We start from the raw sequence: 21,723 nt of genomic DNA on the forward strand, positions 1-21,723 counted from the left end.
TTAGTGAACCCCAGGTCTGGATCGGGCACTGGGCCAAGCAGTGCGACGGATGCAGAGGTCGCTCTCGTGTCTTTCCCAAACCCTTCGGCCCCTAACCCGGCTCTTAACCGCAGTCTCTCCTCCTTGTTGTCCTCACCTCACTTAGAACTCCCGGGGGCGTTTGATTTGCCCTGACCTTTCTCTGTCAGGCTTCTCCAGCTCTCACTGACTCTGCGTTTCCTCGGCTCTCTTCTTCCACTGTTCCCCTTTCAGTGTTGCAGTTCTCTTCCCATCTCGTCTTGTCTGTCTGCCCCCGCCTCCCCACCCCACCCGCATTCTCACTCCTTCGAGATGATGTCTTCCTTGCCTCCTCCCTCCCCTTCTTCCCTTTCCACTTGACAATAATCTCCAAGTCCTAGGATTTTACCGCCTTGTTCATCTCTCCGACACCTTTCCCCTCTCCATCCTCTACCCCTACCTCCTTCCAAGTCATTTCTAACTAGGATAACAACTGTCCATTTCCAGGTCATCCTGCACTCTACCACTCAGTCATCCTGTGTGTTTTTTTAGGTCCCAGGGCCTGAGCGAAATCCACTGTGTGAAAACTACTATTTCAGCTTAACCCATGTGGGAGTTTCTGAAATTGACTTGTATAACAATGCTGTTTTTTTACTTCCTGGGCAGAGCGTGGTAGCAATTTGTCGGAGACATGTAGAGTGACACTTGCCTAGGGTGTTACTCCGAACGTCAAGGTGCTTTGCTTTTAAGAAAGTCAAGAGGTGAGCTGGTTTGGAAAGGGAGGATGATGGATTTCTATCATCAACATGTTAGTTTTTAGCTGATCAACATCCAAGGAATATAACAGTAATTTGGAAGCTTTAGTTGGGTCACAGAGCCCTCTTGAATCTGATGGAAGGTATAAATCCATTCCCAAGGAAAATATACATACATCTCTACACAGAAAATTTTGCACACAAATTCAGGGAGTTCACAGAACCCTGAAGTGCATTCTAGGAACTCATGAATTTCAGGTTGAAAACTCTTACTCTGGTAATTGGTTCTTGATAAGGAAGTGACACTTGGCAGTTTAATAATTTCTTTATAAACTGGCAACTTGCTCCTTGTGATATAGGATCATATTCCTGCCCAAAGTTTTGGCAGCTAACTAGGTCAGTTAGTTTGTTGAAGTATGAGTTAAGAAACAATTATTTATTATTATGCTTAAAACTATTGATTATTAATTGTGTATTGTAATGCTTCTCCTTAGACCACTGCCGAAAGCATCATCTTGGCAGTTTGTTAAAAAACTGTATTTCCAGGCCCCACTTCTCAAGAGCATCTGATCAGAGAAGGCAATAAATCTGGCTTAATGTGCCCTCTCTATGAGTCTGATGTGTAGCCACATCTCAGAAACCCTGGTTTAGAACGGTGGTCACTACACTTCTTAGATCAAACACTCTTCACCAGTAAAACTATTTTGAGGTTAGACAGTCACTAGTTGTATATGTGTTTATTAGTAAGTAACATACATGTATTATTTTGCCTACATATTCTATATAATAAAACATGTGAATATAACAGTCAAGAAAGACAGATATAAGAATGAAGAAGTAATATTTCAAAATATTTATTTTACTTATTGAATAAAGTTCCCATTTAAAATGAGATTTGATAGGCCTCATTATGTGAGCAAATCTTGGTTTAATACTCTAGTTACACAGAGATTTTTTGCAGGTCTGGTTCTAACTTTAGTTAGTTGTGTTTTTTTTTTCCCCCAGAACTTAGTTTTAATGGTTTTCATAAATGAAATAAAGAAACGTTACAAACCTTCCAAATAGAAAAAGTACATCATTGGCAGAACATGTTCATTTTTCAATGCCATCTGCTAACTAAGCAATTTTTGATGAAATGTGGCTACTAAGCAACTCCGTAAAGTACCTGGTAAGATACTGTATGACGTTACACATCACTGAAAATCACCTTCGTGCTCTGGATAGGATTTCAACCACACAGCCTGAATTTCACTGAATGCCAGGGTCTCGACGTCATCAAGAGTCTCTGTAACGTCAATCTATCTTTTGTTGATGCCAGGAAAAGAACTCCTGCCTTTAGGTACAGATCTGGAAAGCTTCTGAACTGTATGGATTATTTTTTTGTGGGTCTTTTCAATTTTATTGAAATATAGTTGATTTACAACATTGTGTTAATTTCTGCTGTACAGCAAAGTGGTTGCTATACATACACATACATTCTTTCTCATATTCTTTTCCATTCTGGTTTATCACAGGATGTTGGACATAGTGCCTTGTGCTGTAACAGTAGGACTTTGTTAATCCATCCGATATATACTAGTGGGCATCTGCTAATCCCAGACTCCCAATCCATCCCTCCCCAACCTTCCTCCCCCTTGGCAACCACAGGTTTGTTCCCTATGTCTGGGAGTCTGTTTCTGTTTCATAGATGTGTTGATTTGTGCTGGATTTTAGATTCCGCATGTTAGTGATAGCATGAGATATTTGTTCTCTTTCTGACTTAGTTTGCTTGTATGATGCAGAGATGATTCTTTATCCCATTAACTGACCAGGGGCCCTTTAAAGCTTGGAAGGTTCTAGCTGGTTAGCAATTTTGGAAAGATTGACCAAGAGGCCTCAGACCCCCTCAAACATTCTACCATCCAGAACTCTCCTTCTTTGGTCTTTTAGGTGCCTCACCTTAACCCTCGTTACTGACTTCCACTTTCCACATGGTCACTTCTGACCCCGATGGGCCTCCTTCAGTTCAGGTTGCTTGATCCCTTGATGAGCTGATGACCCTGCCAGCTTTGGACAGCCAGTCCCTGCCCTTGTTGAATCTGTGACATTTCACTCTTCTTGATGGCCAGGGTTCCTGAAAACACATCATCATGGAGCAGTGAGAGACCCATCTGTCCCTGCTGTTGGATGCGAGGGAGGCTGGACCACTGCCCAAGCCAAGCTTCTGTCTGCACTGGGGTTTTCAGATTGAACTTTCCTCTCTCTAACGGAAGCTTCCAGGAGCATGTGGTGACTCTTGAAGGGCTTGAGATCAATAAAAGAAGCAAGCGATTCTTCCTCTAGGGAGCCAGCAAGATGGATGAGTCATCTGTCACTGCTAATTAGAATGAGGGGTCTGAACATCAGGGAACACATGGAGAGAAAAGGGTTGGGATGAACCAGACATTGGGGTTTAAAAGAAAACACACAAAAAGCTACTTTCCAGAGTGCAGTCTATTCATGATGTGGTGTTAGGAGAACACACAGAAAATTAATTGGCAGTAGTAGTCTATTTTAGGAAGACTTGGAGGGCCATTAAAGAGAGATTCAGGCTGCCCATGGAGAGGTGCAAAAGAAGTAGCACATAACCAAAGGCATAGAGCATAACCTCATCTTGGAAGAAGCGTGGTCACCAAGAATCAGGCGTAGAGTGTATTCATTAAAGCTTGCATGATTTTACCCATGATCCCTTCTTGCCTCTTATGCTGCTATGGATCCTCCAAACCAGGAGCTGGAAGCATGTATTTCATTTGGCCAGCACAAGTTTTGAAATTCTCATTTTGAATACAAATGCCTTTTACATTCTTTTTTTACTCTAAGTGACATCATTTGGAGCTGATGAAGCAATGATGTGGGTCCCCCCGAGGTCCCTGGAGCATCCTGTCCATCACCAGATGCTATCCATCTCTGTGTCGTCATACACTGCTGAGCTTTTAAGATCATGTCTCCTTGATCCAGCATGCCTGAGAGGGAAAGAAACAAGAAATCCTTTAATTTTGCTTCCTGAAAACAACCGAACTATACCAAACTGTCTAAAAATAGATTCTTGAATTCTAACACACAGACTCATGAGATGGTAGGGAAAAAAGACTTGCTAAAATATGGTTTATATATGTAACATCAGGAGAGAGTAGTTTGTTGTTGTTCACTCGTTGTGCCCAACTCTTTGAGACCCTATGGACTGCAGCACGCCAGGTTCTTCTGTCCTCCGCTATTTCCTGGAGTTTGCTCAAATTCATGTCCATTGAGTTGGTGATACTAAGCATCTAACCATCTCATCCTCTGTTGTCCCCTTCTCCTTTGGCCTTCAGTCTTTCTCAGCATCGGGGTCTTTTCAGTGAGTCGGCTCTTCGCATCAGGTGGCCAAAGTATTGGAGCTCTAGCTTCAGTGTCAGTCCTTCCAACGAACATTCAGGGTTGATTCCCTTTAGGATTGAAATGATTGAAAGACTATTCCCTTTTATTTGACTGCACTTGTGGCTTGGATTTAATAAGGCATAAAACACCAAAAACAGTGTGAGAGCTCTAGAGTAGTACCTGTCAAGAATAGGTTACAATCACCAGAGAGAAATGGGAGGGTGGCTTAACAAAACCTTTTTTTCAGACTTGAAGTGAACCAATAAAGACTGTTAAGTAGAGATGTTCTATCAAAATTTTTACTCTATTAATCTAGTAAGAAATGTTCACTGGATAAATTCTTACAGGATTCATCATCTGTGTACCTTGAAATTCATTGCTATTCAAGTAGCATCTGAGCAGAGAACAGAAACTTGGTACCTTTGTTTTCTGTTCAACAGGGTGAAAAAAAGAAACATTCTGTGTAAGTAAAATAGAACATGTAAGGAAAAAGACATGTCTCTATAAGACAGACTTTTCAGACTTAATTTGTTTCTGATTAATTTTTAAATGAAGCTGCTTACAAGAATATAAACATACAGTAATATTTTGTTACTTATAAAAGAATGCTTATTACAATAACAAAAGGACAGCTATCATTCTCAATTTAGCTACATATTACTTTTCATTTAGATATTACATTCATAATATTCACAATTCATAAGCTACCAAAGGTTTATTATCAGTAGACTTTCTCCAAATCCTGTTGCCCAGCAACTTACATGGAGAAAGGAAAGATGAATAAAACAGATAAGAAGTGGTAAAATTCTAGTTCTTTATGAAATTTTAGCTCTTTATAACACATTTTGATGCAGTATTATGTGAAAGTCTTACAACTCAAAATTGATATTGGAATGTACCTATGTTTTATGATCTATCAGCGGCCATCTTTATCTAAGAGCTAAGACAAGATCAGGGAGAGAATGATTTTCAATAAATGAACTTCAATAAATGAGTTCAGGTAAAGGCAACCTTTCTTCAAACTAATGGGAGCTTGTGTCTATATGTACATGCTGCTGCTGCTGCTGCTAAGTCACTTCAGTCGTGTCTGACTCTGTGCGACCCCATAGACGGCAGCCCACCAGGCTCCGCTGTCCCTGGGATTCTCCAGGCAAGAACACTGGAGTGGGTTGCCATTTCCTTCTCCAATGCATGAAAGTGAAAAGTGAAAGTGAAGTCGCTCAGTCGTGCCCGAATCTTAGCGACCCCATGGACTGCAGCCTACCAGGCTCCTCCATCCATGGGATTTTCCAGGCAAGAGTACTGGAGTGGGGTGCCATTGCCTTCCCCGCTATAGGTACATGGGGCCTTTTTGTTTGTCCATTCTGTATATACTAGTTTGCACCTGCTAATTGATTGCTCCCTCACCCTCTTTCCACTTTGGTAACCATAAATGTTTATGTCTGTGAGTCTATTTCTGTCTTGTAAATAAGTTCATTTGTATCAGTTTATATTCCACAATATACTTACTCTTTTAATTCAACTTTCTTGAATGAATTTCCTAGTTTGAATGTTTTCCTCTAGGTTTATTTGTCACATATATTTTTCTTATTCAAGTTCATTAAACTGTATGAGGTCAATGTTTTTCTTAAGTTTCTATTAGAGAAATATGTATAATCGGAAAAGGGGGCTAGTAACGCTTTACATACGACTGTAAGTATTATCAGTGGTGCACAGCAAAGAACAGGGGAGAGATGCTTGTGGTACTTATCGGGGTGGGGAGATGAGAAGTCCTCCAAGCCATTTCTTGGTACCATTCCAAGACCCAAGGAATTGCAAGTGAAAAAATGAGATAACATACACAGCAGTGACATTTAGACCACAGGGACTGGTTGTGAAACCTACTGGCAGGTACTGGAATACAGTGTTAGAAAATTACTCAAATAGAACTGTTTGGTGTCAGTAACCCTTCATCTGGAGTCTGATGATGACATTTGGATTGTGTGCCAGGAAACTAGGAGGCTGTTGATGCCTTTCCCATGTATGTTAAAGAGGCCAAGTCAATGGAAATGCAAAATTAGCACAAGGGTGGAGGTGGGACGGGATCCCTATTTTTTTTTTTCCCATTAGCATTTTTTGCTAATCGTTGGCAAGTTTTGTTGATGTTTTGAAAGATGAATTTCATTTGATTTTTGATATGAACCTCTCGAGTACTAAAATATAAACCTCAAAGAAAAGAAAGCCATCTTCGAATCTGTACCCCCAAAGAAGAGAGTTTAGGGAGCTTCAGCGTGTCCTCTTCTCTGCCCTTTGTTGCTTCTCTTCCCATCAGCACCATGCCAAGGATGCCAATAGAGTATTTAGCCTTCACTCTGGGCTAAACAGCCTGGATGGGGGACTTTCCATCTAGCTTCTGATTAGGATTTCCCAGGACTTACGAGAGCAAGCTGGTATACTGATTCCCAGATGGGAATTTGGCAGTGTTTATAGTGACCTGGAATTGGAGATACTGCTCCGTCTGCCAGGCCCTTGGAGGAGAGTTCTGGAGGGCTGGAAATGTGAGGCTCTCCACTTAGGCACACCCACCTGCTCTCACCTTCTATTTGCCTTCACTTAACTTTCCCTACAGAGAAGGCAATGGCACCCCACTCCAGTACTCTTGCCTGGAAAATCCCATGGACCGAGGAACCTGGTAGGCTGTAGTCCATGGAGTCCCGAAGAGTTGGACACCACTGAGCGACTTCACTTTCACTTTTCACTTTCATGCATTGGAGAAGGAAATGGCAACCCACTCCAGTGTTCTTGCCTGGAGAATCCCAGGGACGGGGGAGCCTGGTGGGCTGCTGTCTATGGGGTCGCACAGAGTCGGACACGACTGAGGTGACTTAGCCGCAGCAGCAGCAACTTTCCCTATGCCCTATCTATCTCTGGGGTTTCCCAGGTGGCTCGGTGGTAAAGAATCTGCCTGCCAGTGCAGGAGATGAAGGTTCAATCCCTGAGTCAGGAAGATCCCCTGGAGGAGGAAATAGCAATCCATTCCAATATTCTTGCCTGGGGAATCCTATTGATAGGGAAGCCTGGCAGGCTACAGTCCATGATGTCGCAAAAGAGTTGGAGACAGCTGGATAACTAAACCACAAGCCCTATCTGTACCCACGGTGTGCAATCAAGATGATGGCTGAGGGTGGTTTTCAGAGCAAGAAGGCAGGTTTCTGTTGATGGGGGACGGATTACCAATATACTAGGAGGAAGTTCCAGCACAGATAAGGTCTGCTGGAAGGATGTCCTGGTACAGATTGCTCAATACTTCCAAAGGGCAGGAATCATCTGGCTCCATGGTTCAGATTACCTGGTATGTTGTATAGCTGGTCATTCTATGTATAGGCAAGACATACCTCTGCCCAGAGATCCATACCTTACCATCCCAATTACATTTCTGTTGGTCCACAAGCCCCTAGTCTCATAAGGGACTTTTTCTTTCTTTCTTTTTAGCTGCTACCTTCCTAAAATCAGTCTGTGCCAAGCATTGGAAGAAACCTGATTTTGTTCTATGAGGTTACCATCTTATATAATTCATATATAAATTACATATTTCTATAGCTGGTCTTATAAGGTGTAGAGGACATGAGGGAGAGAACCCAGTGTGTATTTAGGGGAACGTGGTGATGTGTGAGCTCAGTTGCTCAGTTGTACCTGACTCTGCGACCCTGTGGACTTGAGCCCGCCAGACTCCTCTGTCCATGGGATTTTCCAGCAAAGAATCCTGGAGTAGGTTGCCATTTCCTCCTCCAGGTGATCTTCCCAAGCCAGGAACTGACCTCTTGTCTCTTGTGTCTCCTGCATTGACAGGCAGATTCTTTATCACTGAGCCACCTGGGAAGCCAGATGGTGATACAGATGATGAGGTGGTGCTAGTGATAAAGAACCTGCCTGCCAGTGCAGCAGACTTGAGAGACATGGGTTCCATCCCTGGGTCGGGAAGATCTCCTGGAGAAGGAAATGGCAACCCACTCCAGTATTCTTGCCTGGGAAATCCCATGGACAGAGGAGCCTGGCAGACTACAGTCCTTGGGATCACAAAGAATCAGACAGGATTGAGCGCACACACACATTTTGGGAGGTCAGGAAACTTGGGTGCTGAAGGTACTGCTTTCAAATTTAATGTGCATGCAGATCACCTGGGGATATTATTAAAATATAGATTGTGATTTGATCTTGGGGTGGGTCCATTGGTAGTACTTTCAGTAGCATTCTCTAGGATCTTCCTTGGCAGTGTAGAGGGTTGGGGTGACAGGCAGGGCCTAACAGGAGCTCCATAGCTCAAGTCAACTCCCCTCTGGAAGTGCCATGTCAGAGACTGGACAAGAAGCACGACCTCCGTGACCCGGTTTCAGTTTTAAGATACTGATTTTAAATTCTGAGATTTCAACAACAGGCTTCTTGAACTTTCGGGGTCACAAACCTCTATGGGAATGATAAAAACTATGTACCCTTTTATCCCCCAGATGCACACACTCTCAGACCGCTGTAGGCCCCTCAGCGGGCCAGCAGCCCCGGATCAGGACCTCTGCCGGTCTCTTGGGCCGGGCACTGGCGACCTGAGCGGCTCTGCGGATCGGCATCTGGTGCGGCTCGGCGTCAGGCGCGGGCGGAGGCGTGCCAGGGGGCGTGCCCGGAGGCGGGGCCAAGGCGGCGCTGGCCACGCCCCTCGGCCGTGCGAGAGGCCGAGCTTGCTGCATTGCAGCCGCCGCGGCGCCGCTCGGCTCCTCACTCCCAACAATGGCGGCTCCGAGCCCCAGCGGCGGCGGCGGCGGCGGCGGCTCCGGGGGCGGCAGCGGCACCCCGGGCCCCGCGGGGTCCCCGGCGCCCGGCCACCCGGCCGTCAGCAGCATGCAGGGTAAGGAAGGCGGCGGCGCCGAGACCCCGGCCCCTCCGGCTCTGCCGTCCGCGTCGTCGCGGCCTGTCTCCGCGCTGCGGACGCCCCCGGACCCGGCTGAGGAAGCGGTCGCGCCGCCCGCGCCGGCCAGCCTCCCTCCTCCCCGGCCTTCCCGGGCTCGGCCTGGCTCCCGGCGGCGGGCCGCGGCCTCCACCCGCGCCCGCGCGGCCCGGGGCTCCCCCCTCCGCCGGCCGCCGGGCCCACCTAGAGTCCGACCCGCCCCCGCGGCCGCCCCGCCGCGGCCCCGCTTACCTGGCGCGCCCCGCCCGCCTTTCCGGGAACGCGCGGCCGGGCGGCGGCTGGAGGCGCCCGGGCCTGGCCTGCGGTCCCGGCCGCTGAGGGCGGCGGCGGCGCCCCGGCCCTCTCCCCGCCGCCGTGGGGCCCGCGCAGGGCCATCTTGGTCCCGCGGGCGCCGCCGAGCCCGGCAGGCGCGCTGACCTTTGCGCTTCGCGCGGGCCCTCTGGACCCTCGGTTTGCAAACTTTTGCAGGGTTTCCGCGCGCCGGGCTGGGCGGGGGGTGACTCCGGCCTGTGCCACCTGTGAGAGGTAACGAGACAGCCCTTGGCCCGGGAGCGGCGATTTGTTTCGGGCCGGGGGTTTCTGTGCTAGCGTTGCATGCGGACCAAATAAAACTGGGAATTGGGTTTAAAGGGGGAGATCCGGGACCTCGAAAGGCTGGGGTCAAGAGTGGGTCTGCGTGGGGACTGCGCACCTGGAGCTGCCCTCCTCATCAGTGACTTGCCCCACCGGCGGTGGAACGCCTGTGAGCTCTCTGTAGCCCTTGACTGGCGGTGTTGTTAAAAAATACTAGGCCCCAGCCCATCAGGGACCGTTTCCTTGAGTTTACTGGGGAATTTTGAGCAGTCACATTATTTTCAAAAATAGGGAATCTCGGAAATCTCCTGACAACTTTCGCAAACTACTTGCCTTCTTCAATAGCTAACAGAATCAGCGGGGTTACCCTTCATGGTCAGTGTGGCCATGGTTACTCTTTGATGAACATTTACCTAAAGGGCTCTAAGATCTGTCTTAGGCCGTGTGTCTAGTTAGCTTTGATATTTATTGAGTCTTTCGGGTTTATGCGAGTGTGCTTCAGGAAGCGGAGACGGGGATTTTTGTCATTTTTACCTCCCTGTCCCCCTCCACCTGGGATATAGGTAAGGAACAGAGAGGACACTTTCTGTGCAGGTCCTCAGATGATTAATTGGAATTGAATTAGTTCCTGGATGCCACTGTGTTGTACAGTATACAGATGAATACAGGATGCATTTCCTGATCTTTCCGTTGGTGGTGGTGAAATGAAACAGTAAAATGACAACTTAAGATTGTATTGCATATCCAAAACGAGTGACTTAATGAGCTTATAAATATGCAAGTTTGGGGGGTGCTGAGGGTAGGGAGGCTGATAGTTTGAAAAAGCTGTAGACATTTATTTTCCAAAAAATATTTATTGAGCATCTGTTTAGTGCCAGGCATAGTGCTCCAGCTCATAGTGCTCTTTATAGGAAAGAGTGAATCAGAAAGCCTCATTCTTGATGGAGCTTATTCTTCAGGTAGGATTGGGGAGGGAAGACTGTGCAGATAAATAAGAAAAATTGCTAATTGAGAAAAGGGTAATGAAAGTAACAGGCTGGGGTAGAATTTGATTGGGGAGGGGGCAGTCTGCTTTGATAAGGTGGTCTTAGAGGACCTGTCTGGTAAGATGATTCTTGTGATGAAGAGGGTTCTAGGCAAAGGGAACCATACATGTGAAGATTCCAAAAAGTGGAAAAGAGCCTGAAGTATTCTAGGAACTCAGAGAAAGGCGTCATGGTTAGGGGTTACTCTGATGCTCTCCATTCTCCTCCTCCCAACCCCTGGGTTTTTATACTCAGTTGACCTTTCTAATATGCAGTTTTGTTGTTGTTTAGTCATTCAGTTGTGTCTGACTCTTTGCAACCCCATGAACTGTAGCCGGCCAGGCTTCTCTGTCCATGGGATTTCCCATGCAAGATCCTGGAGTGGATTGCCATTTTCCTTCTCCAGGGGATCTTCCCAACCCAGGGATTGAACCCGAGTCTCCTGCAGTGCAAGCAGATTCTTTACTGCTGAGCCACTGGGGAAGCCCCTAGTAAGCAGAACCCAGTTTAAAAGGGAGAGGGAGGACTTTAAGACTTCTCTTTGAACTCCTGATGAATTTTCTTTTGTCACTGCTGTGTGTAGCCTTGATTGATTCAGGAACCTGTTGGTTATATCTTCTTGAACCAATCTCGATTACTCAGAATGAAGAGAAGCACTTGAAGCTCTCAGGATGTTCTCGTGCAACCCGGGTTACAAACCATGGGCTTAAGCAGCTGGGTAGGATCTTCATTTATCTTGTGATGTTAGAGCCTCACCTTCCCTCCTTCACCTACCAGATCTTTGGCTTTAGGTCAAACTTGTGATCCTTGGTTGTTTGGTAAATGCCACTCCCTTCCCCTCCCACCCCCAAACATGGTCAGTTGCCACCCCAAAGTACTGTCTCTCTGGAGTTGTTAATGACTGTGCTCATTCCAGTAATGGGGTTCAGTTGAGGGGCCACGTGGAATATACATCATCTAACAGACGTCGCGGTCGATCTGTGTGATGAGCATTGTGCTGGACACTGGATCACTCTGCACACTTTTTTATGGTCTGAGGTTTGTGACCCAGGAGTGGTCTCAGTTGAGAATTACTGTTTTTTAATATAATACTTGAGTTAAGCCAGAGCTCTGGAGTCCTGGATTTGAATCTCTTCATCAGGATTTATGAATTCTGTGATCTTGGGCAAGATACTTAACCTTTCCAAGTGTCAGTCTCTCCATTGGAAAGTAGGAATACAGATTACTTTACAGGAACTTCTAGAATGCAGATACAGCGTGGCCTGACATACAGTTAAGTATGTGATCAATACATATTAGGCATATCAATGATATTAGGCATTATCATTGTTAATAGCAACAATGCTCTTACTTATTATGGTCTAATTAATTGTCTCTTTCATTATTAGCAGATGAGTTCCTAACCCCTCATCGTGGAGTTTCTTTAGCTTCATTATCCTTGGGTTCTACCCTTTTCTGTGAACTGTTTATTTCCATTTTTCATTATTGAGCATTTCTGTTTAGAATGTTCTCGATGAGTATTCTTCCTGAGTTCAGGTAACTGCTCTGCCATGTACAAGCTCTGTGACCTTGGCAAAATTACTGACCTTTTCTGAACTCATCTGTTTCTCATTTGTTATAGTAGGGATAATACTTACAGGCCTGTTGTGAGAATCACATTATTAGATTAATGCTTATGAAAGTGCTTTGAAAATTATAAAATCTCTACATGTACATAAAGGGCCTTCCCAGGTGGCACTAGTGGTAAAGAACCCGTCTGCCAGTGCAGGAGGCTAAGAGACCCAGGTTCTATCCCTGGGTCGGGAAGATCCCCTGGAAAAGGGCATGACAACCCACTCCAGTATTCTTGCCTGGAGAATCCCATGGACAGAGGAGGCTGGTGGCCCATAGGGTCGTAAAGAGCTGGACACGATTGAAGCGACTTAGCATGCACGCACACATACGTATATAAGGATTGTTATTAAACATGGTTTGTTAAATGCTTTAGTTAGTAGCCCCTTAAAAATTAATACATTTTAAAAAACGAGAAATTTATTATGGAAAACTTAAAGCAGGGAAAAATAAAACATCTTAAACTTTACTTGGGTAGCTGAGAAATGTCAGTTTTTAAAAATGGTTAGAATAGTTAGAATCTGTAAGTGTGTGTGAAAAACAGAGACATCTGTAAAGTACTTGTTACAGGAAATGGTTATAAATTATAGGTGCCTCTGATTCTGTTAATGTGCTTATCTAGGCAATTTTTCTTTTTTTGAGTCTCTTATAACATGTATAACATGTATAATACATGTATAACATATATGTTTGTATAACAGAAAACTTATAGACTAGCCCATTCCTTACCCATTTACCCTCAGCTGAACATTTTACAAATGTCAATTTAAGTAAAAAGATAACTTGATTCTGCTTTTAAAAAATATACAAAATAACGCACAGCATAGCAACCATAGTTAATAATATTGTATTGCATATTTGAAAGTTGCTTATAGAGTAGATCTTAAAAGTTCTCATCACAGGAAAGTTTTTTTATGTATGATGATGAATGTTAATTTGACTTATTGTGTGGTGATCATTTCTCAATTTGTACAAACATCAAATCTAGTTGTATACTGGAAATTAATAGAACGTTATGTCAATTATACCTCGTTAAAAATTTTACAGAAAGAAAACACAAACACACACACAAAACTTACAAGTGTAATGAAACATATCTGTTGAGGAAAAGTGAAAATTTGAATCAGTATACTTTTTTCTCCCAGTAATATTTGCATATACAAAATTAGTATGAAATGCCCTAATTGTGATTCTATTTGACCGTCTTTCTGTCTTTACCATTTACCAGAGGAGTGTGCCTTAATCCTAATTTAAAAACACTGAATGGTGCACAGGGATAAGGTTCCAGACTTTGGAGTGGCTTGCCTTTCCTAGTGTGTTGGAACACACTTTCTCTCACCGTTTATTTGACATGACCTGAAAAATAAAACTCAGCTCAGGAAATTGGTGCCCCCTCAAAGCACGTGATGTGTTTCTCTATGTTCCTTAAAAAGGAGAGTAACCCTAGTATTAAATTTAAGAAAGTAGAAAAACATAATGCTCTCAAGATACTTATTTTCTCACGTTTTCCTTAATGTCCCTTATCAGACTGTATATTGACACTTGTTTAAAGTGATGTATTAGAGAACCCTGTATTTTAAGTCATATTTCTTTTTTTGTAAATTTCTCTTTTCCTGTTCTGTTTCTGTTACCTGATTTGAGAAGCTTGAATTGACTTGGGCCCATAGAGTTTTTCTTATTTTTAGGGGTCTGGAAATCAGATCAACTCCATTGCACATAATTCAGATGGAGATCTGGACAGCCCACGTGATACAATCTGAGGAAGTATAATTCAGATTTAAAGTTAAGAAGGAAAACTAATAGTTATCACAGCTCTTTTTCCACCGTCTTTACTTAAGTTGATGCTCATAAGCTCTCTTTAAGGGTAGATGGGCATGGTCCCCTTTCTTAGATAAGGGAACAGACATTTAAACTGAGGGATTTGCCCTGGTGAAAGTGGGTTTTAATCGACCTGGTGACAGGCAGCCTTTGTTCTTCTTTCCTAGGCTTCCTAGCATGAGGTGAGATGGTATTTCAGCGCTTAGTTATAAAATCGGAGTCAGTGAGGTAGTCACCAGCCACAGGGAGGAAAGGAACTGGGCATATGGGGACTGACAAGATCCTGAATGTTAATTGTGAGTGACTAGTTCTGAATGATGCAGATAACCTGGAGTTACTCTATTAAGGTGGGTTCCTTTGCAGTTTGAGAGAGGTGAAGTCAGGAAAACTCAAGGAAGTAACCCAGCAGGAAATCTGTGGAACTCTGTCTAAGTACATTGAAAATACAAGGTCTGGATAGGCTTAGATAGGTGCTTAGATGTTAGAGCCGCCATGGTGTACTGTGAGTGACTTTACAGTTGAAGGCATGCGCCAGAATTCTGAGGTTGGAGTTGTAAGGAGACCCACTGCTGGCGTCTTCCACTGGGTAGAAGGAGGGTTTGGGCGCTTGGTCTGTGGCCTGACCCAGGAAGCAGGCAGCTGTGATTTTCTTTATGTCAGGTTGGCTTCGTACTGTAGTCATCATCCCTTTTCAGCATTTCTAGAATCCAGGGTGTCCGGAAACCATAAGGTGCTCCTGAGGAGGTGGGCAACTACTTAGACCCCTGCCCACCCCCCACCCCATTGTACCCCCGCCCAGATGAAGAGAAGGGGGATGGTTGCTGTGCCCCACGAGGGCCATTTGACAAGCAGCTTTACATGTGGGCATGCTGCTTCAAATTCTGAGATCTCTTGATGTTATTGTTAATCGTATATATAAATGAGGAAACTGGGCTCAAGTGAGATGACTTGTTTGAGTTTCACAGTTGGAACTAGAACCTGGGTGTGACATTCTTCATTTTGTTTTCTACTTTCTTAAACACCGTTATGCCTTTGGTTTTAATGTACACTCACACACATCCTAAGCAGCCTTTTAAAGTGTTGCAGACAAGCTCACTTTATCTGGTAAGTACAGTAAATTGTAGGTTTCCAGTTATGGCCAGTTAAGGGCTTCTCAGGATTGGTTGAGAATGAGGGGAACATGCGGGAGAAGCCTGCTGAGAAAAAGGAGAGGAAACCCCCTCCTCCACCTTTATTTCTTTTGTGGGCTTGCTAGCATCCTGCCCTGTGAAACTCTGTGTTTTATCATTGGATGTCTGAGATTTGGTGAAAAGAAACTTGGTTGGGGCCAGATAAAATGAAAAAGACTCAGATTTGAAGCAGGAGATCAAGTAAAACTAAGGCCCCGGGTACAGATACTAAGTTAAAGAGTGCAGCACCTAAGATTTTGAAAATTTAACCTGTTACTAGCAGTGGGTTCAGCTGCTATGCACTACTCTCGGAGATGCAGGGCTCAGAGTATGTGCATGGAAAGACAGAATTTAGACGTAATTTGTGAGCAAGTGAGACCTCAAAAATTGAATATATGTGAATGAATATTAATGGGATAATTACAACAATCACAAATTTGCTTAAGTTGAGGATATTGGAAGTTTTCCTCCCCATTTCTTTCTCACCATCTTTCTCTTCTTTTACAAGGTTGGTGGTGGCTCCCTTGGCCCCGCCCTGCCCTTTGAACATTATAAACTTTCCCTCATCTGTACTGTACTGCTAGCACCAGTTCTCTGACCTTGGTGGGTTCTTCTCCTTATTTATATAATCTTTCTCTATATAGGTTCTCTCTCTCTACATATGTGTGTGTGTGTGTGTGTGTAAGTGTTGTATATGTATACACGTATGTGTGTATGTGTAGTCTTAGAGGTCTAGAAAGATGTACTAATAACTTTTTATCTGACTTCATCGGTAAGATGGCATGGAATTTCAAGGAAAAGGCAAGTCGTTCTGTTCCAGTTTCTCTAGCCCATGCTTGCCCATGAACCCCAGGTCAGTTAGCAGATCTTTTCTGAATGAAGAATAATGCAGACAGGGAAGTAGGTATGAGTCCTTAGAGTCTGTTCACCTGGTCACTTAATCCATAACTAGGTTAGTCTGTCCCCACTCCAGTACTCTTGCCTGGAAAATCCCATGGATGGGGGAGCCTTGTGGGCTGCAGTCCGTGGGGTTGCGAAGAGTCGGACACGACTGAGCGACTTCACTTGCACTTTTCACTTTCATGCATTGGAGAAGGAAATGGCAACCCACTCCGGTGTTCTTGCCTGGAGAATCCCAGGGACGGGGGAGCCTGGTGGGCTGCCGTCTTTGGGGTCGCACAGAGTCGGACACGACTGAAGCGACTTAGCAGCAGCAGCAGCAGGTTAGTCTGTAGTTTTGCTTCGAGAATTCTACCACCTCTGTTTTTAGTTACATGCATGGGTTCTGTACTGATTATAGAACTTCCAAGTTTTGAGAACTTTTTAGTATTTAAAAGGCTTAACTTCTAATGTGTTCGGAGAGTAATTGGTGACATTTCTAACATTCCGAGTTACATATGCCTTAAATTTTTTCCTATTGAAGGCAATGGCACCCCACTCCAGTACTCTTGCCTGGAGAATCCCATGGATGGAGGAGCCTGGAGGGCTGCAGTCCATGGGGTTGCTGAGGGTTGGACACGACTGAGCGACTTCACTTTCTCTTTTCACTTTCATGCATTGGAGAAGGAAATGGCAACCCACTCCAGTGTTCTTGCCTGGAGAATCCCAGGGACGGGGGAGCCTGGTGGGCTGCCGTCTATGAGGTTGCACAGAGTCAGACACGACTGAAGTGACTTAGCATATAGCATATACTTTTACCCTGTGACTTATTTTTAATACAACCATACAGATCCTTCTCATTCTTCTTCACATACCTTTCAGATTTATTTTTCCTGCTCCTTTCCCCATTCATATTGCTGTTCAGTTCACCTCTTCTCTCCCCTTTTATTTTTGCTACCTAGTAGCAACTACTGACTGTATTTAGAGCTAACAAGAGAATAGTAACTATCAAATTGTTTCAGTGTTTTACCAGCTTCCTCTCCAGTCTGCAGGTGAATTTCCCCCTCCCTCTTCCAGTGGTAAGGGTGGGAGACGGGCCTCTGAGCTCCTCCGTGTTCCTTTTCCACAGTTGCTTCCAGAACGCCAGCTGCCAGCTCCCATTCCTCCTGACTTGTGCCTGGTGGGATGCTGGCTGGCTTTTAGTTGCTTAGGTTCATAACACCCACAGAATCCCTCCCCCCCGCCAAGAGTGTTTCTAGACTTTTAAGAGGTGTGGCGGAGAAGGCAATGACACCCCACTCCAGTGTTCTTGCCTGGAGAATCCCATGGATGGAGGAACCTGGTGGGCTGCAGTCTAAGAGTCGGAAACGACTGAGCGACTTTCCTTTCACTTTTCACTTTCATGCATTGGAGAAGGGAATGGCAACCCACTCCAGTGTTGTTGCCGAGAGAATCCCAGGGACGGGGAAGCCTGTTGGGCTTCCGTATATGGGGTTGCACAGAGTTGGACATGACTGAAGCGACTTAGCAGCAGCGGCAGCAGCAAGATGTGTGGGCTTCAGTAGTTATGGCATGCGGCCCTAAAGTACACGGGGCTCAGTAATTATGGTGCATGGGCTTAGTTGCTCTAGAGCATGTGGGGTCTTCCTGGACCAGGGATCAAACCCATGTCTCCTGCATTGGCAGGCCGTCTCCTATCCACTGTGCTATCAGGGAAGTCCTATAACTTAAAATCCTAAGAATTTTGATAGCTGGATAGGAGAGATAATCCTTTTTTTTTTTTTTTTTGTCCTGGCTCTTTTTCCTACAAATTTTGATTGAATTTGTATAAATACATTTGAGCAAAACTCATTCTAAATTTGATTTCTCCATTTTGTTCCCCAAAGCAGTAAAAAACAGAGGTATAGGTAGACCACTAAGAAAACTGGAAATTCACCCAGTAGACTGAGGGCAAATGAATACATATTCATTTGTATTTTGGAAGGCTTTTGTTTTGAACAGCTCATTTGACGGGGTGCATTTTACAGAATTACATCTATCTATATAAATGTATGTGGGGGTAGTCCCTGGTGGCTCAGAGGTTAAAGCGTCTGCCTGCAATGGGGGAGATGCGGGTTCGATCCCTGAGCTGGGAAGATCCCCTGGAGAAGGAAATGGCAACCCACTCCAGTATTCTTGCCTGGAGAATCCCATGGAGGGAAGAGCCTAGTAGGCTACAATCCATGGGGTCGCAAAGAGTCCGACACGACTGAGCTAACTCACTTTCACTTTCACTTTCAAATGTATGTGGAAGGTATAACCAGACCTAATTGAATTTGGAAATATGTTCATGTGTCTAAGGAGAATTTACAGGTTTTCTTCCTATAGCTCCTATAGTGCCACTTATCATTTCTAGGGACATGGTCTTTTTTCAGGCCTACTTTAGAGAATTTCAGCACCTCTTTAGTAGTTCACTGTCTTATCATTTGATGTTAGCTCATTGGCACAATGTTCTATGCATGTTTAGCTTTTACAGTTTATCGACTACCAAAGCTTTTGAATCAGGGGTAGTAATCAAATAGTTTCAAGTTTGTAATTTGAGTTAATAAAATGTGATATGTTCTGAACTTGTAGATTGAAAAAATCGACAAAACTGTCTTAAAAGTTACTATTAACTTCTAAGGGCTAATAGCTATTCTTTTTATTGAATAGATGCGAAAAGTAAGGGTAAAGACAATGTAACTCTTATAATTTGAACTTGATTTCAGTTCCATATAATTATAAAAGTACATCTACGTCAGAAAGAGCTGAGTTTTTAAAGAAAGCCCATGTGTTACAGTTATCTCTGTGATGGTGGAGGTTATGTGCTTTGAACTGTTCTTGATTGTAATATAAAAATGCAATGTCATGTTCTAATTTTGGTTTGTTTGATTTACAGTAAATGAACTGGAACTTATCTCTTTTACTTTAGGCTTTCAGATAAACTTCTGTGAAAAGGCACAAAGTAAGCTACAAGTTTTATGATATTATGCTACTTACTTTTTTCATACCCATCTTGGTATTGGGAATGTGTCCACTATTGTTTCAACTAACCAACCATAGCAGTTTTACTTTGAAAGAGCTTCCATTTTTCATTAGTTTCCCAAATTAAAAAAAAAAAAATCTGTGTTATATTCTTGATTGTAAATTGTTCTTGCTTTCACTTGGATTGACCTAGGAGAAACATATGTAGGTGTTCAAATGTATGTAAGTATAGGAAGAGATATATAGATATAGACATAGACAGATATACTAGATTTAGAAAGATACACATTCATAGTATATAGTTGTATAGAAAGATGTATATAGATATTTGGACTTAGCCAATTTAAATCACAAGTTGAAGAAAGTTCACTTTTACGATTGGAGTGCAAAAAAGTATATAGTATAACTGTACTCTGAGACTTCATGCTTTACAGTTGACTTATTTTAAAGCATGCATTTAATGAGTTTTAAATTTTTTTCTTTAAAAACAAAGCTTTTTTTCTTTCTCCTTTCCACTCCCCTCAAAATAGACCAGGGTTGTATATTAGAGCACCAGTCTTCATAGACTACAGAATAGGTTTTCTATAGGAAAGCAAAATTTCTAAAGCTAAAACAAATAAACTTTAAACTTAAATGTCATTTGTATAAAATGCAATATAAAAAAGTCCCAATTCAAGAAGACTGTTCTTTAGTTACCACAAATATATCCCAAAATACAATATGTTCATCTTCTGCTTATTGTTTCATAGAGTGGAGAAGAATAACAATCGTGCTTTTTTTTTACTTTTTGGCTATGCCATTTGCCAGGATATCAGTTCCCTAATTGAAGTTCCTGGATTGAACCCAGGACCTGGCAGTGAAAGTATGGGCAACTGGGCAACCAGGGAACTCCATGACCACTTTTTTATATACACTCTTCTCTTTCCTCCAGCTTTATGAGACATAATTGATACATGTCACTGTGTGAGTTTAAGGTACATGCATGGTGGTCTGATACTCTTACATGTTATGAAATGATTACCACAGTAGGGTTAGTTCACACCTCCATCACCTCACTTAACTAAGAGTGAGGACCTTTAACATTTACTCTCTTAGCAGCTTTCAAGTATATAATACTGTGTTGCTAGCTATAGTCACAATGCTGGACATTTTAGATCCTCTGATATGTATCATTTTTAAGCTAGTTCAAACGAAATAGTTTAACCTGGAGAAAACATTTCTGCTGTTTTAAAACTTTCTGATGGAAGTGAGTGAGTGAAAGTCACTCAGCCATGTCCAAATCTTTGTGACCCTGTGGACCATACAGTCCATGGAATTCTCCAGGCCAGAATACTGGAGTGGGTAGCCTTTCCCTTCTCCAGGGGATCTTCCCAACCCAGGAATTGAACCCAGGTCTCCCACATTGTGGGCATATTCTTTACTAGCTGGAGTGGATAGCCTAACCTTTCCCAGTGGATCTTCCCAACCCAGGAATTGAACTGGGTTCTCCTGCATTGCAGGGGGATTCTTTACCAACTGAGCTATCAGGGAAGTCAATGGAAGCAACATACTTAATTTCCATTGGTTGAACATTATGACTTCCTTGGAAAAGTAGTTAACAAAAATTTATTTCTTGAGTGGTTTTCCCGTGATATAAATCTATAATGAGTAATAGAATATGCTAGACCCTAGGATAAATATTTTTTAATTGGTCCATATTGTCATCCTTGTCTTACCTTAAACTAAAAATGGTACATGATTTCCTGCTTATAGGGAACCTACACATATGATACATACCTCCATGTAATGAAGTTACAGCTTCTAATTTATGCTAAGTTTTAAATGTATATGACACATTTATTGTGACAGTTTTTATATTTTAACATAAAACATTGTTCTGATATTTAATGTAATTTAAAAATGTTTATGTATGGACATAAAATCTAACTTAAGAAAAATGTTGCCATTTAAAACATTTAGAATTGCATTTACACGGTTGTTTTTTTCTCTTAGTCCTTTGGTGGACTGTAGAGAATAGTCCACAATACGAGAAATACTGATTGTTTTAAGTTTAAATCATGTATACAGCGACTGTAAATCTCTTTGGGTAAGATGCCTTCAGACTGTCTAAATGGTGCGGTGCTGTCTCTTTCCGTTTGCTGTGGAAATACCAGGTTTGAGGTGTTGCATGCTTTACTGTAGCAACAGAACCCAACTGGGAAGTGTGTACATGCCCACCTTTGGTTGCTTTCACCACTTCTTCACACTGACTGGGCTCTCCCTTTTTATTTCTCCATCTTTGTTTGGGAGGTCTCCTTTGAGTTTTCTGGCTTTTGAAATTCCCCAGAGGCTTGGTGGTAAAGAATCCACCTTGCAGTGCAGGAACCATAGGAGCCCCGGTTCGATCCCTGGATCGGGAAAATCCACTGGAGAAGGAAGTGGCAACCCACTCCAGTATTCTGCCTGAGAAATCCCATGGACAGAGGAGCCTGGTGGGCTATAGTCCATGGGGTCACAAAGAGTCAGACATGACTGAAATGACATTAGCATGCATGCATGCACAGTTTTGTGTATTCATTCACAGAGCACATGTTGGACACTGA

At 43.4% G+C, this 21,723-nt stretch overlaps 1 protein-coding gene across 2 annotated transcripts in view; it reads left to right on the forward strand.

Moving 5' to 3' along the window:
* The first annotated feature begins 8,854 nt into the window (after window positions 1-8,854).
* The window catches only part of MAP2K4 (mitogen-activated protein kinase kinase 4), a 77,826-nt gene continuing 64,957 nt past the window's right edge, over window positions 8,855-21,723 (forward strand). The window contains exons 1-2 of one of the 2 annotated variants that reach the window (XM_070773117.1): window positions 8,871-9,003; window positions 19,089-19,121. In XM_070773117.1, the coding sequence (XP_070629218.1) occupies window positions 8,886-9,003; window positions 19,089-19,121 (151 nt within the window). In that variant the 5' untranslated portion in view covers window positions 8,871-8,885. Of the gene's footprint in view, window positions 9,004-19,088; window positions 19,122-21,723 lie in introns of both variants that reach the window. The other variant, XM_070773118.1, reaches the window with a different exon arrangement.

This window comes from Bos indicus, chromosome 19 (genome assembly GCF_029378745.1).
Source record: "Bos indicus isolate NIAB-ARS_2022 breed Sahiwal x Tharparkar chromosome 19, NIAB-ARS_B.indTharparkar_mat_pri_1.0, whole genome shotgun sequence".
Lineage (NCBI taxonomy): Eukaryota > Metazoa > Chordata > Mammalia > Artiodactyla > Bovidae > Bos > Bos indicus.